The sequence below is a fragment of the Phalacrocorax carbo genome, chromosome 3 (assembly GCF_963921805.1).
Source record: "Phalacrocorax carbo chromosome 3, bPhaCar2.1, whole genome shotgun sequence".
In the NCBI taxonomy this organism is placed as follows: Eukaryota; Metazoa; Chordata; class Aves; order Suliformes; family Phalacrocoracidae; genus Phalacrocorax; species Phalacrocorax carbo.
Genome location: NC_087515.1, coordinates 89,260,090 through 89,274,426, shown reverse-complemented (window position 1 = coordinate 89,274,426; position 14,337 = coordinate 89,260,090). Strand labels below are relative to the sequence as shown.

Sequence of the window (14,337 nt, the reverse complement as noted above, 5' to 3'; positions counted from 1 at the left end):
TTAAAAGCACATGTGATGTGTCCTTGGTAATGCTAAAGGAAAAAAGTTTCACACAAGTGAGGAGATAATCCCGCCATTTGTTACTGATAATGCTGGAATAGTTGAAGAGCAAAATAATCAAACCAAGAAACATGAAAAGATTTCCTGTCTACAGCTGCTCCAGACTGATTAGCAGGACTTTATGTGTGATTTCTACGTAATGAAACCAAGGCATTGTTCAAAGCCATAAAAATTTACATTTCAGATAAGATATCAGGACTTTAGGGTAGACTCAGATTCATTTTAGAACATTAATTTCTCAATTCCTAATTAACATTTTACAACCTCTTATAGCACCAGCAGCTTTTTCTGACTTGTTTAAATATTAAATACAACATTTATATAGAAAATACAATGTCAATTGAGTAAAAGTTCCTTTAAAATTAATTGCAATGAATTTTTAAAATGAAGAATAACTCTAGAGCTGATTTTTCAGCTGTTCCATGGGTCATGAACTGAAACAGAACACAGAAACGCTGCCACATTGAGGCACAGTTGTTGGGCAGTAAGGGCATCGATTTTACTGCCAAAAATACCACGTGCCAAAGTTATACTGGGAGCAAGAGGCCCCCTGGATTATTGGCAAGAGTCAGGCTCAAAAGTGTCTGGTGAATCTAGAATGACTTACCACATAAATCATAGTATCCCAGCTATGCTTATTCATTCGGTCTATAGCAGCAGCAAGATCTCTGGAAGAGATAATGAGAAACTATTGGGACTTTCGCTCAAACACACCTCATTATTTGCCTCTTGGGAAAATAATCTGCTCTTATGGAGGCAAGAGGACTGCCAGATTAGAAGGATCCGTGTACGCCTTACACAAAAAAAGAGGGCATGTATGCTTTGTTTTCCTTTTAAACCACCAGTTACAAAAATTACTGAGGAAACAGTTCTCATGCACAGAGTAAGTCTGGTCTCTGCCTGCCTGCTGGGACAATCAATCAGCTGGGAGACTTGAGAGAAACAACCCTCCCCTGGAAAACTAACCCAGTACTAGGTTATATGATAAAAAGCTCATATTCACACACACAAAGTAGTACAGAGAAACAACTTGCTCGAGACCCTCCCAGGGCTGTCATGGGAGAGCCACCAGTCCCATGTCCCAGTCTGAAACCCACCCCAAGGGTCAGCAGGAGCGGCTCTCTGGACCACCCTCTGACTGAGGAAGGTTACTGCCTAAGGAACATGGGATACAAAGGAAAAGCATTTTGCAAATGCTTTTTGCAATTTGCAATTGCAACAAGACTTACTATAGGATGCTTAGGGGAGGAACCAAAGGTGGGAAAAGAAAGGAAGAAGGTGATAAAAGGGGCAGGTGGCTTGTAAACCAATTGCTAGTTAATGGGTTTGTCCAGTTGTGCTCTGCACCTGGACAGGACAGCCTGTCCTGTCTTCTCTGTTTCAAACTTTTCCGAGGTAAGGGGGGGATCTCTCTTCTGTGTGCATGTGTGTTTGGAGGTCTAAGTATCAGCAACTGGAGTTGGGGACTACAGGTCATACAGGCCATGCATCTGTGGCACCAGCCACTGAAGGGACTGAAAGTAAGTGAAATTAAGTGATAGCAACTACAGTCTGACCTTGGGTTACAGGGACCAAGGTGTCTCTGCTGCCAACAGCTGGAGTGAGGGCACACATGTCCACATGTGACTGACAGCAAATATCAAGCTGAACCAGCCCGCAACCAGGTGAAGGGCCCTGGGAGCCAGGTACGTGTGTGTCTTCAAAGGTGAGGCACCCAGAGGAGTCTGTACTGTCAGTATCAGGGTGTTCAGGCCAACTGTTAGAGAGACCATGGGGCCTGGGGGTTAACCGAGACCTGCCTGTGTTATTGTGTGTCTCTACATCGGAGGCAACAGGATCCAGGGCCAGCTGCTGGATGGACCACATGTCTAAGCCCGGTTACCGGAAGGATCTGCTGTCTCTGTGCCAGCAACTGGAGCGGGGCTATGGGGGCTCACAGGCCCAGGTGCCAGCAAGTGGGGAGACCTGGGGATCCAGGGGCCAGCTAATGGGCAGACTGAGTGGTGAAGCTCAGCTACTGGAGAGATCCACATTGTGTTTACGTACTCTAGACATATAATACATATGTATATTACTTATGGAGATAATATATATCACATACATGCATGTGTATATATATACACACATATATACGTGTGTATTGCTTCACACTATTAGACCCGCACCCTAATCAGCCAGAGAGCACAAATGGCTTCATTTTGTCCCCGTCAGAGTGCTGAGTGGTTTTGTCCATGTTGCCCTGTTTGGTTGGCTCGGTGTATATATGCGTGTGTGTTTGCGTGCCTGTGGGAACAGCTGCTCAGCCTCACTACTGGTGGGACCTGTGGGCATGGAGCTGCGGCAGCTTTGCCTCTACCTGGCCACAGGATTCAGCAGCTCCCAAATGTGCAGGATTGGCCACAGCATCTCTCTAATTTGTCCTGAAAAGCTGTACGCAGTTTACCGTGAGGGCTAGACATCTGATTTATTTACATTACTGGCACAAAGAAATTGTTACGGCTTCCATATTAAAATACGCGAGAGGAATTTTAGGATACTGATGAGAAGGCAGGAAAACAGTAATAAAATTGATGGTACAGTGCTGGTGGTCCACTGAGTCAATGAAGACATGGCTGAACAAGCCATTTTTTAATGCATCACACCGCCAATAAACATTTTAAGCAAAGGGCTTCCTAAAACCTTCATCATTAGGCAAGTGTTTATTAGATGAAGAGATCCCAGCTTTGTTTTCACACTCAGCAGCTGTAGAAAGTATTATGATTTATGGAAAGAGGAGATTTACTAATAGACTGCTTAAGGGGAGGAAAAGTATTTAAAAGCAGTTGCTTCTACTGAGCCATTTTCATCCCATCATAGTTACATTGCTAGTTCCAGTTACAACTACTCATTCGTCAAGGTGTTCCATCCCTGAAATAAAAAGCTTCAAAATCTATACTATCAGTTACAAATGTAATCATGTACCAAACTTTACTGACAAAATAAATGGCAAGAAACACAAATGGGCTTACTTGCCTTGTTATATAAAGCGATGTGCCATCACTACGCATGACGGTGGAAAACGATGAGAGGTCTTTCTTTTCTGAAAGATCCACAATTCCTGTCCCTTTTCTGTAAGTTGAGAAAAAACACTGAAGGAACTGCAAGCCAGATCCAAAATACAGATAAAGTTCAGATAAGATAGAGATCAGAACCAAAATGAAGGCCTCTTGCCATAGAACCCCCCCTCACTCCAGACTGTCATGTTCTTTCCTTGAAGGCTTTTGAAGACCGTTCCTCTAAGTTTGTTGTCACCACTGCTGATGCCAGGGAGCCGCCTGCCCACATTTTGGTGCACTGCATGACTACAGCTTCTATCCCAGTTCAGCAGGGTAGCACATCAAGGCAAGGATCTCATCTAACTCTGCTTGTTAAATGGCACATGCAGCTACCAAACTAAGTAACAGCCTAAAAGGCCATTAGGAGTCGAACACTGTCATTGCACCTAATGGGTCACAGCCAGGCTTCTGTGCCAGCCACAAGAAAAGGCAAACTTAATTTGTAGCTGTGATTGCACAAATGCTGTTGGCCTTCTACTAGAATGTACCAAAACTATCTAAAGAAAACCATTCCCCTTAGATGACGTACACACCCCACTGATCGTATTTCATTTGAAATGCCACTGTGTTGTTAAGCAAACTATGCCAATAGATTGAATAATGAGTTCATACATTGTTTTCTGAAGGAGTCCTTTTTCCTCCAACGACTTTAGAACTTCCTGGGACTTTTTGTGGTAATATGATTCTCCAGAATATTCATCAAAGTGCACTCCTAGACGCTGAAAAGTTCCAAGAATATCAAAGAAGGGAAACATTGTTAGACTGAAGCTAATCATTTATTCAAATAAAGTCAGATGATAGGTCTGTCTGTGTCACAGGTCAGACAGAGTGCAAAGATCAATTTTATTCCAGGAAATGTCACTTCACTGTTAAAAGGAAAGGATGTTTTGATTTTAATAGATTTCTGCATTGGAATTAATCTCCCCAAGTTTAATAGAGTGTTGGATATAACATTCATGTGAAATTGCGAGTAAACTGGAGAGAGCAATTAGTACAAAAAAAATCTGAGGTAAGTCTCTATCACCGTTACTAGGAAGGCTGAGGGTACACCTAGGGGAGAGAGGATGACCTCAACTGTCAAAACTGGGTAAAATATAAAGGTTAATGTAAAAGACAAGGTTTTTAACTGAGGTCAACAAAGGTATCAGTCCACCAGCTTGACTCTTAATAGTTTGAAAAGGAGTTGGGAGAGAAAGATCTAGCTGTACCAGTCATCATGTGATCAATGACAAGTGACCATCATGATGCAGCTGTGCACACTCACCCTAATAGGTCAGCTTTCCACTAGAGTTATCAAGGCTTTGTCTCGCTTAGGAGATCTTAAGAGTACTTAGCATGACTCCAGTGATATGTTTCAGGGAAGAAATTAAAGCACAGCCAGGTTACCTGCATTGTTGGGGAAAGGGCAGGCCACTTCTCTTTTAACTTTGCAATCAAGGATGAAAGAAGACATGACCAATTTTTACAAATACATCAAGAGGAAGGAAATGGAAAAGTGCAATTTTAAGTAAAAAATACTACTAGAAGGAAGTGGTATAAAACAAGTCACAAATTCTTTGGAGCTATGAGTTGGAAAACAATGTCTAAGCCCATCAAAAATGGGCAGCAATTCCAGAATTTCCTTGTAAGAATGTGGGGAAGAAAAACACTAGCTAGTCGTCAGATGGACTCTTGGGTAAGATTACACAGTATTAATACCAAGAGACCTGATTCAGTGACAGAAGGTACGTCTCACTCCTGTTTCCCAAATTCATAATATTAATTTTGTGGTCAGTAGCACAAACATCTCCCGTGAAACAGTAGACATTGGCTCCATTCCTGAGATCACAGTAATGCAACAGATGGCCTTATATTAGCTCAACTCAACCTGCAGGTAACTTATGCACTGATTACTATTGTAAACTCCTGCTGCTATAATTACTTATACTCAATTTAATATGCAACATACACAGCTCTGCATTATAACATTAGATCAGAAGCGTGAAAACAGAGTTATCTCCTAATAAAATTTATTATATGGAAACTATTAAATTTAGCAGGTTCTTGCTGACTTCAAAGATAAAGCAAAACTGCACAGTATTTATCTAACAGTGATTTGCTTTGTTGCCTAGCTTCAGGGCTTCTGAGAAGGAAGAATTAGTCAAAGGGTCAATTACATGGACTCCATTAAATAAAATGCATCTAGGCTGTCAGCAACTAAAGTGACAGTCTGCTTGCATGTTAAATCAACTACCGTGCTTTTTCCAAAAGGAATGGGGCATAACCTGGCGTATTTAGGAACATCTTCCCCACAACACTGTAAAGTTTACCGGAAAGGCAATGAATTGGCAACGTTACAGCAACCTGTGTTCCTAGGTTCATTCGCTGCTTGGCAGCCTCTTGGATGAAAAGGTACTGTGTGCTCTCAGATTGATGGAGCAACAGATAAAAAGAGACCATTTTACCAACCGCACAGAAACAGCAGTGGATGATTTGTACCTTATAAATTTGGATGAATTCCTCAATACTGAAGTCGCGAAATTGTTTCCAAAGTGACAATGCCTGCTCATCATGCTCCTCCAGTTTTCTAAAGAAATCCTTAGCCAGCTTCTTTGTGTTTTCATCTTCTGCTGCTTTGTTAATCTGCACATACACCTAAAATATGAAGGCACTGAAAATGTTGATGTATAATCCTCTCCTCCAATAAAAATAAGCAGAGCAAAGTTCTACAAGAACAATACAAATACATTTAAAGACAACATTTGTAACATCAAAATTTTAAAGCTGTGTTAAAGCAACACATTTCCTGTTTAAAGGATAAATGAGTAGTCCGAACTCCAACAGGAAAATGTGCAGCTTATCTTGAAACAAGACTAAGGCCATAATTCCTTACTGCTGTCATTATTATCCTCTTCATAACCTTGAAGCAAACTTCAGCAGCAGAGTATGGAAGAACTGATCTATGCATGAAAGGGAAACCATCACAGACTTTTAAACCAGAGACTTTTCTTCAGAGGACCACAAAGTGGATAAGGCTTCATGTTTTACAAGCTCAAACCCCACCCCTCCAAAAACCCAGTTCTCATCCAAAAGCCACTTACCTGTAGTACTATGCACCCATACTAGCACGTGCTGTCTCTCTGTGGCTGAAGTCAGGCCTATGAATGTCAACATCTGACTAGACACTCACATATCTACTAAATGTATTCAAACTCTTGCATTAGCCAACTTTATCTACGTACAACAAATTTGGCTTTCCAGTTTGGAGAAGAGAAGGCTGAGGGGTGACCTCATGGCAGGCTACAGCTCCCTCAAGGGGGGCAGTGCTGATCTCCTCTCTCTGGTGACATGAGGAAATGGGACGGAGCTGCCTCAGAGGAACTTCAGGCTGGACATTAGGAAAAGGTTCTTCACTGAGAGGGTGGTCGGTCACTGGACCAGGCTCCCCACAGAAGTGGTCACGGCATCAAGCCTGTCAGAGTTCAAGGAGTGTCTGGATGATGCTTTTGGTCCTATGGTTTAGTTTTAGGTAGGCCTGCAAGATGCAGGGAGCCCAACTTGATGATCCTTATGGGTCCCTTTCAACTTGAGATATTGTATGACTCTATTCTATGATAACATATTCCTTTATATCTAAAGGCCCAATATTTGCCCAGACAATGATTCCTTGCTTTCCACATGTAGCATTTTGAAAGCCCATAGAAAAGTTTTTAAAAAGTTTAAGTACTACACAAAAATAATTAACTAACTAGTGGTTATGCTATGATTTAGAACCAAATAGTTCAACACTGTTAAACTTTTAAGCCTTTGTAAGGAAGTTTTAATCCCAAATCATTGTGATCTTGATTAAAAAAAAATAATCATTATAAATACTTCACTCCTGCAATGCTCAGGCAAGGAGATTGCCAACAGTACCTTGCTTGAATGTGTTCCACCTATTAAAAAACCAGAAGGTTCCACTTTTGATGTGGAAAACCCTTGAACTTTTCCCCTTCCTTTTACAACCCAAGATTTTTAGAGATTTTAACAGAGAGTACTGCTGACAAGCCTCAAAGATTAATGTTTGCTTAGTTCTGCCACAAAAAAAAATTTGAAGTAGAGGGAAAATCCAACCCTTTCCAAAAACAATGTTTCCCCTCCCCCATCAGTAGCTTCACACATTGTAACTCCCCCCCCCCCCCCGAATCTTTGATGTTATAAAGCAAAAATAATGTGAAAGGCATATTTGCATCTGATTCTTGACCAAAATGGAGGGTGCAAAGAGTTTGGAAAGGTACATTTGTCTGTACATTTATTTATATAGAAATTGTGCTATGGAAAGTTTTTTTAAAATGAACTGTAGGAAAGATTAGTTTCCTACAACTGCAGAAAAACACCACTTTGAAACACACTTCAGTTTTTAATATAAACCAGGAATACAAATGAACAAACTATTAAAAATTGGGAATATTTGAGAAACTAATTTGGTCTCAAACAACTACTGTTTTAGAACCTTTTAGAACCTTTGACTAAACACTGTTTTCTACACTTGAAGGTAATTTTTTTAAAGTTATAAAGCCTACATGCAACTGCAATATATGGTATTTTAAAGCTTTAGTGCAAAATCCAAGTATTTGTAATGAAAATCCTAAAAACGGACTCAAATTATAAATAAAAATTAAAGAATATGCAGCAATGCACCACCACAAGAATATAACTACTTCTTGTCATCTTCTTTAAATCAGTCTTACAGCTCTAAAACACCTCCATGTTGAGAATCTATCAATTTTATTGAGCAGGCCTTAGGGATGAGGGAACAAGTGAACAGAATTTATCTATACCAGCTCATAGTAAGCTATGAAAAAAAAACTTTAAAAAAAGGAGCTACTCTGCCGCATAAACAATCTGCCCAATATGTATTTAGCTGTAGAGTATCCAAGTACTCAAACACAGTTTGTTCCTTTACCAGTAAACAGATTCATGCGAAACAGTTATCCTGTGACAAGTACCAAAAGATTGATGAAAACCTTTTTTGCTCATTGCACTGTATGAAACAAGAAGTGACACAGGAACTGGTAAAGAGGAAGAGAAAAATACTAACTCAGATTATATTAAGCATATTTGAATGGAGCAAACCAAAAACCAAAACCATATTAGTCCTGGAAAAACAAGGCTTGTTAAACTGCTTCAATCTTTACTGCTAACCTGGACAGTCCACTGACCCACAGAAATGCAATCTGTAGCACCTGCACAATGCTGGTGGGCATGGTGGGCAACCAAGAGGGCAACCTCCTGCAATGAAACAGCCTTCCCTACTGCTGAAAAGGGCATTTCCTGAATGCCTGTCAGCAGAAACTGCACCTTCTAACACTCCTGGCTCTTGACACTCATGGAAGAAAGAGGAGATTCTGCAGAGTCAGAACATTATTCTAGAAAGTGACTGTCACTCCTCCTTACCTATGTCTGCTAAGGCTCCATATTAGATACAAAACACTTTAAAGATCCTTTTCCCCAACCACAGCAAATTGTGTATCGAGCAATGTAAGTTAAACCTACTTATTCTAAAAATACTAGCAACAAGAGGACTTTTACACCATACATGACACTTCTTTTCACAACTGTGGTAACCAACATACTACAGCATTAGGTGTGGGACACCTATGCCCAGTTAAGAGAGCTGATATTGTTCAACCTGCTGTAGTGGTAGCAGCAATCAATGCAACATAAATATCCATACAATCACCTCCTTTATGGGGCATGTTTTTCAGCTTAATGAAAGCTGTTTCTGCTGCCATTGCCTGGTGAAAACTATCTTGGCTGCCATGGCCCAGGCTAGCATTGGTCCTTCAAGCAAGGTGGTTTAAATCCAACATGAGTATCATCATAAACCTGCAGACATACCATTCTGTACAAAACCGACAGCTAAGTTAAATGGACTGTCCTCTGAAGTCCCTAGCTGGTCTTCTCTGAACTTACCTCAAAAAGGTGTTGTAAAGGACTGGATTTTAGCTTGTCTGTGTTGCCAAAGCGTTGGAAACCAACACCCAATAAGCCTTGAATAACAATTAAGTACAGAGTTAGACAACAGCCCAGAGTATATAATTTGGTTGGTTAAGTTGTTTTCATAAGCAAGTCTAGTCTTAACGTTGTATGTAATATAAGAAATGCCTTACATTTTTAAACAATGGTGTATGCTACAAAAACAAAAGCATAACCTATTATTCCACTGCATTAAAAAAACCCAAAACTATAATAGCTAGAAACTAGTAAGAAATACTAGGTTGATCTTCCAATTCCTCATAAATGGAATCTGTGTTTCTGGACTGGTAGAGAAAATTATCATTTACACAGCAACCGGCTGTAAATGAGAAGCCACACAGTGGAAACTGTCCAGCAACAGAACACGCTCAGAACCCCTTGTTTTGCTTCCTCCCTTAAGAGTATTATCATTTCAAGGAGAAGAGAAACTGGGACACAGTATGGTATTCCACATACCACTCATGCAATATTTTCATGAGAACTTTTTGCTGCATGCTGACAATATGCAGCTTTTTTCACATATCTGACTGGGCTTCTGCACCTTCCAAAAGCCATCTGGAAGGGCAAGATCCAAACCTCAATCTTATTGTCTAAATCAAAAGAGCCCATTAACTCATTCAGTAATTTAGCAATATTAACTCCGAAGCCTCTTAAATTTTCTGAGGCTGCTTTTAAGGCCATCTCATTCCTCTGAGCTGACAAGGACCAGGACCGATGTGAACACAGCACATCTGAGGAACAGGCACGCAGGTATCCCTTTGAAAAGCCCTCTGCAACTAAACAAATAACACAGTCTCAGGAGCTTCCCTTTTGGAAACACTGAGTGCGATAGAAGCCGTGGCAGCTTTACTTAAGAAAACCAAGTTAGGATTCAGGAAATAAAATTAGTATAATGCAACTGAAAGGGAGTGTCATTAAGGACAACTTGATGAGCAATAAGAGCTTGATTTCCTAATGACCTCTCTTAGATATTAGTGTACCTACACATTCCACTTTCCAATGCTGGCTTCACACTCCAACCCCCAGCAAGACTGCCAGTTTTTATTCAGCCTAAACACATCCTTCCACGTGTTTCTGTCTTCCCCAAACTATCCCCAACCCTTGTTACACTCACCAATTACTGGCCAGCTGCAGCATGTGCTGGGACCGATTCTGACCTAGATATGCTAACTGCTTAGCCCGCAGGCTAAACACAAAAGTTAATTCTCTCTCCCAGAGGGCACTACGCTGCATTTCCACCCCTACTCAGCTGCCAACTGTCACAACACCAAAAGAAATTTGTTCTCTTGGAGACATTTTTCTTTGTCAGATCTGGCTGAGGTTAGCCAATGGGTTCAAAATTTATGAGGAGCAGAGTGACAGGAAGACAGATGGACAGACAATGTGACTGCATAAGCTTTTTTACCTTAAGAAACCTGCCCCAAAACTGCCTAGAGGTTGAGGACTTCTCTGCCATGTTTCAGCAAAATATGTTTTCTTTTATTATGTTTTAAAGCCTCTGACCATAGCAGTTATAACAGAAATGCTGGCAGATCATTAACTATAGCACTCCTTCTGGGAAAGGACCATTATAATAATACTCCTATGCTATAATTTTGTGAAGCATGACTACATTATTTGTTATAAAGCCTGTCATATATTTGAGCTGAGCAAGCCCAAATAAAGAGGGGAGCACCCATTTTGAAAGAAACAGTTCGAACTAGTAGGTCAAAAGCATGATTCTAACAGTTGTGTGCTGGACAACAGGTACACATGTAAATAACAGGCATTTTGATGCCTTCAGGAAACTCTGTATTAAAATTCAAAAAAATCCTGATATTCAGACTTAGGAGTACAATTTAGTACCTTCACAGACAGAGCGAATGAGGCTGGTTGAGAAGTCCTTTAACCACACTGCATGTCATTGCTTAATTGTCATTGCCACATTCATTATACAATAGCATAGTGATAAAATTATGTCTCGAGGCAAAAATGAATGAAATATGCAATGATGAAATTTATTTAATTTTAGGTGAACTCATTCTGTATTCAATTCCTATGCAACAAATCCTAAATGAAGCAAAGCTCTGCTATAGACTACTGTTTGATCAGAAACAGGATCAGGAAAGATGAGCTGTGGAGGAAATAATTTAACAAAGGGAAAATATATTCTATTACTGCTCTCACAGTCATAAGAATATTTTACTCAACTGTCTAAAACCCAGGAATTTACTCCGGAAGGAGAACGGGTAGAACTGAATACATTTTAGTTATGTTATATACACTGCTGAATCTGAATATATAAATGGAGTAGAAGTAGGATATTTGCACTAAGTTTTCAACCCAGTTCTGTTCATAAAATTGATTCATTGATGTCCCCATAAACAGCGGTCCCAGAGAAACTGGAGGGGGCAGCATAAGGGCTGGAATAAGCAAAAGTAACCGCTTAATAGACATTGCACTTCGGGTTTGCCATTTAAAAATAAATATACAGACACTGGTTCCAGAACTTACTGCAAAAGATATGGGGGAGTTTTATAGTTTTCACAGGTGTACCGGCTTTCAAGAACAAGGAAGTGGGCATGACTGCCTTTTTTTAAATGCCTAAAAATATGTCAAACACAGCTTTTGGGGGGGGATTAGAAAAGGAGAGGAGAATATGGATCAATATAAAATGCAAGACTAACAACAGAAATCAACAAAGTTGAGAATCCCATGGATGGGTCAATTGCCACATAAGAGGGGTATTTACAGATCCTGCAATCGGACATAAAAGATCTCTGGTCAGGGAATAAATATCAAGCCACGCTAGGCTGCAAAGGAAAGGACTTTTCAGTCCTCACTTAATCTGATGGACATTTCAGAAAAGGTAGGAGTGTGTACGCGTCTGCACGCAAACGCACACGCATGCAAGATTGATAGTCTTCTAGGGCCTATTCGCTTGCACATTCTCCACCTACACACCTCGCTTTTGCTACATTTTGAAGGGAAACAGAATATTTTGGTGGGAAGTGTTGGGATATCTTTAAAGATACAAACTCTGCGGGCCTCAACCTGCCAAAGTGCAGCTGCTGTGGAAGTTAATTATGCTCTATGAATAATGGACTAGTTTCCAGAGGGAACAAAAAACCCCAAACAGATAAAACACCACAACACACACAAAGACAACCAAATATAAAATATACATTTTGTTACAATTATTCTATGGTTGCGTGTACAGGTGTGGCATGGGTAAGTTAGCAAGCTTACTCTTCCGTAACTGTTACACATGCAAAACCTGAATAAGGAAGACAGTATCACAGTAGACATGCAACAGCTATGGTAATGTGTACACATTTTGTCTGGAGGCAGCAACGGAAATCTGTTCAGCTATGAGAGCTCCGAAGGTATAACTAGCACTCTCAGGAAGTATTTATACTGCCCTTTAAAAATTAGCCCCAAATTACACATACATAATCTGAGAGGGGAGCTACTGAGGGACAGAGGGACTGTTGGGTAAATTTCCTCCTGTTATTTCTTGTACAGTAGTATAGGTCATACTGATGATGAATCAGTTTGGATTGTTTTGTTCATATTTTAAGGAGATTAGCTACAGAATACATGCATGGAAACACAATATTATTCTTTATGAGCCCAGAGTGAATCCAATGGGCCTGCAAAAACTGAAGCTGGAAAGCTAGACCATGTTATACAGCAGAAAAGGAAACAGGAGAAACAAGTATTAAAACATACCAAACTGCATGCCCCAGTCACCAAGGTAATTTATTCTTATTACTTCATGTCCCAGTGCAACTTTGAGATTTGCTATAAAATTTCCTGGTAAGGAAAAAAAATTGGTATTATTACTCAGTTGTAGGTAGTCTCTCATCCCAACAACACAGGTTTCTGGTTTTGTATGATCTGTATTCAAAATCAAGCGGAAAAGATATCAGATGAACTACTTCACAGAATTTGCTAAAATGCCTCACAACTAAAAGCAATAGTATTCTGAGCAGGAAAAGAAAGGCTGTACGTTTGGGAGGTGCCATGAGGTGTCTCATACAACAGTGATAAAAACATACACGTGTATGTGCATGCACATACTGCAAAGTAGATGAACATGAAAAACATGAACATAAAGTCTTCCTGTATTCTCACGAATATATATGGCAGTGCACATAATTCCCATTACAGTCAGGCAACCTCATACCAGGAGGTTAAGCAAGTACTCAGAATTCACAAACTGATTTTAACTGTGACGTTAAATGGAGAACATCAAGTCCAGCATCTCTATATAATGCTGGAGCAGTACCGAGCTCTGCACTTAACACGCTACGTGTCTCATATGCTCCAGACTTACCGTAACACATAAGCACGTCTTGGTTCTGTTACTACAGCAAACCCCCTCCTTTTTTCTTGGCTTAGCTTAGCTACAACCATAGAATTACAAAGAAGAAATACCCGCATCCCTTCCTCTATTTTCCTGTGCTTCAACTTTTAATTACAATGCCGATGTAAACAGACGCAGAAAGCTTTCTCTTCTTCTGGTATTATAACACCATATTATAGCTTGCAATTACTTTCAATTCTGTTCTCTGTGGTCAATTAATTCTCTTACTATTGGACAAACATTGATCTACAGAACTATTTTTGAAGGTGGTTTTCTTCTGTAGCAAAGGGTCCAGAAAAGGAACATAAAGAGCCCAAAATATATAATTTCACTCAACTACCAGTCAATGAAAAGGCAGAATTGTTAACTTTATGTAATTACTAATTATACATGAGACATAAAATATAATTAAAAACTAATACATTATTAGCTGCACAGATGATGTAGGATCTTTTGATAATAACCTCCTAGTTTGTATTGTGAGAGAGGTAAAGGAGGGAGAAATAATGTTTTCCATATGCCAGTAGAGTACTGCACAATAAACTTATTAATTATTCCATTACAAATTACAGCAACTGTGTCAGTAATACTGGCATAAAGTAATTAACACATAAAAGCAAGCTTTTTGCAAGACAGCCACCAAGACATAATTATCTGGCTGCTCTGCAGTCCAGTGCAAATTGGAAATTTAAAATTCAAAGGACTCTTATAACACCTCCATGAAAACTGCCCTGGGTGTCTTTGTAGAACAATTTTAAACTACTTAATTTAAAGTTCACAGTCATAAAACTGTATTACATGTGGCTTCATAAATCTGCCAGCAACACACCATGCTCT

The 14,337-nt window shown here is 39.9% G+C and overlaps 1 protein-coding gene across 4 annotated transcripts in view; it reads right to left on the bottom strand.

Moving 5' to 3' along the window:
• The window catches only part of RARS2 (arginyl-tRNA synthetase 2, mitochondrial), a 40,367-nt gene that overhangs the window by 16,229 nt on the left and 9,801 nt on the right, over nucleotides 1-14,337 (bottom strand). For all 4 annotated transcript variants that reach the window (XM_064447659.1, XM_064447663.1, XM_064447660.1 and 1 more), the window contains 6 exons: nucleotides 12,864-12,947; nucleotides 9,090-9,166; nucleotides 5,634-5,789; nucleotides 3,768-3,874; nucleotides 3,073-3,168; nucleotides 668-728 (listed from right to left, as the gene is read on the bottom strand). In XM_064447659.1, the coding sequence (XP_064303729.1) occupies nucleotides 668-728; nucleotides 3,073-3,168; nucleotides 3,768-3,874; nucleotides 5,634-5,789; nucleotides 9,090-9,166; nucleotides 12,864-12,947 (581 nt within the window). The remainder of the gene's footprint in view (nucleotides 1-667; nucleotides 729-3,072; nucleotides 3,169-3,767; nucleotides 3,875-5,633; nucleotides 5,790-9,089; nucleotides 9,167-12,863; nucleotides 12,948-14,337) is intronic.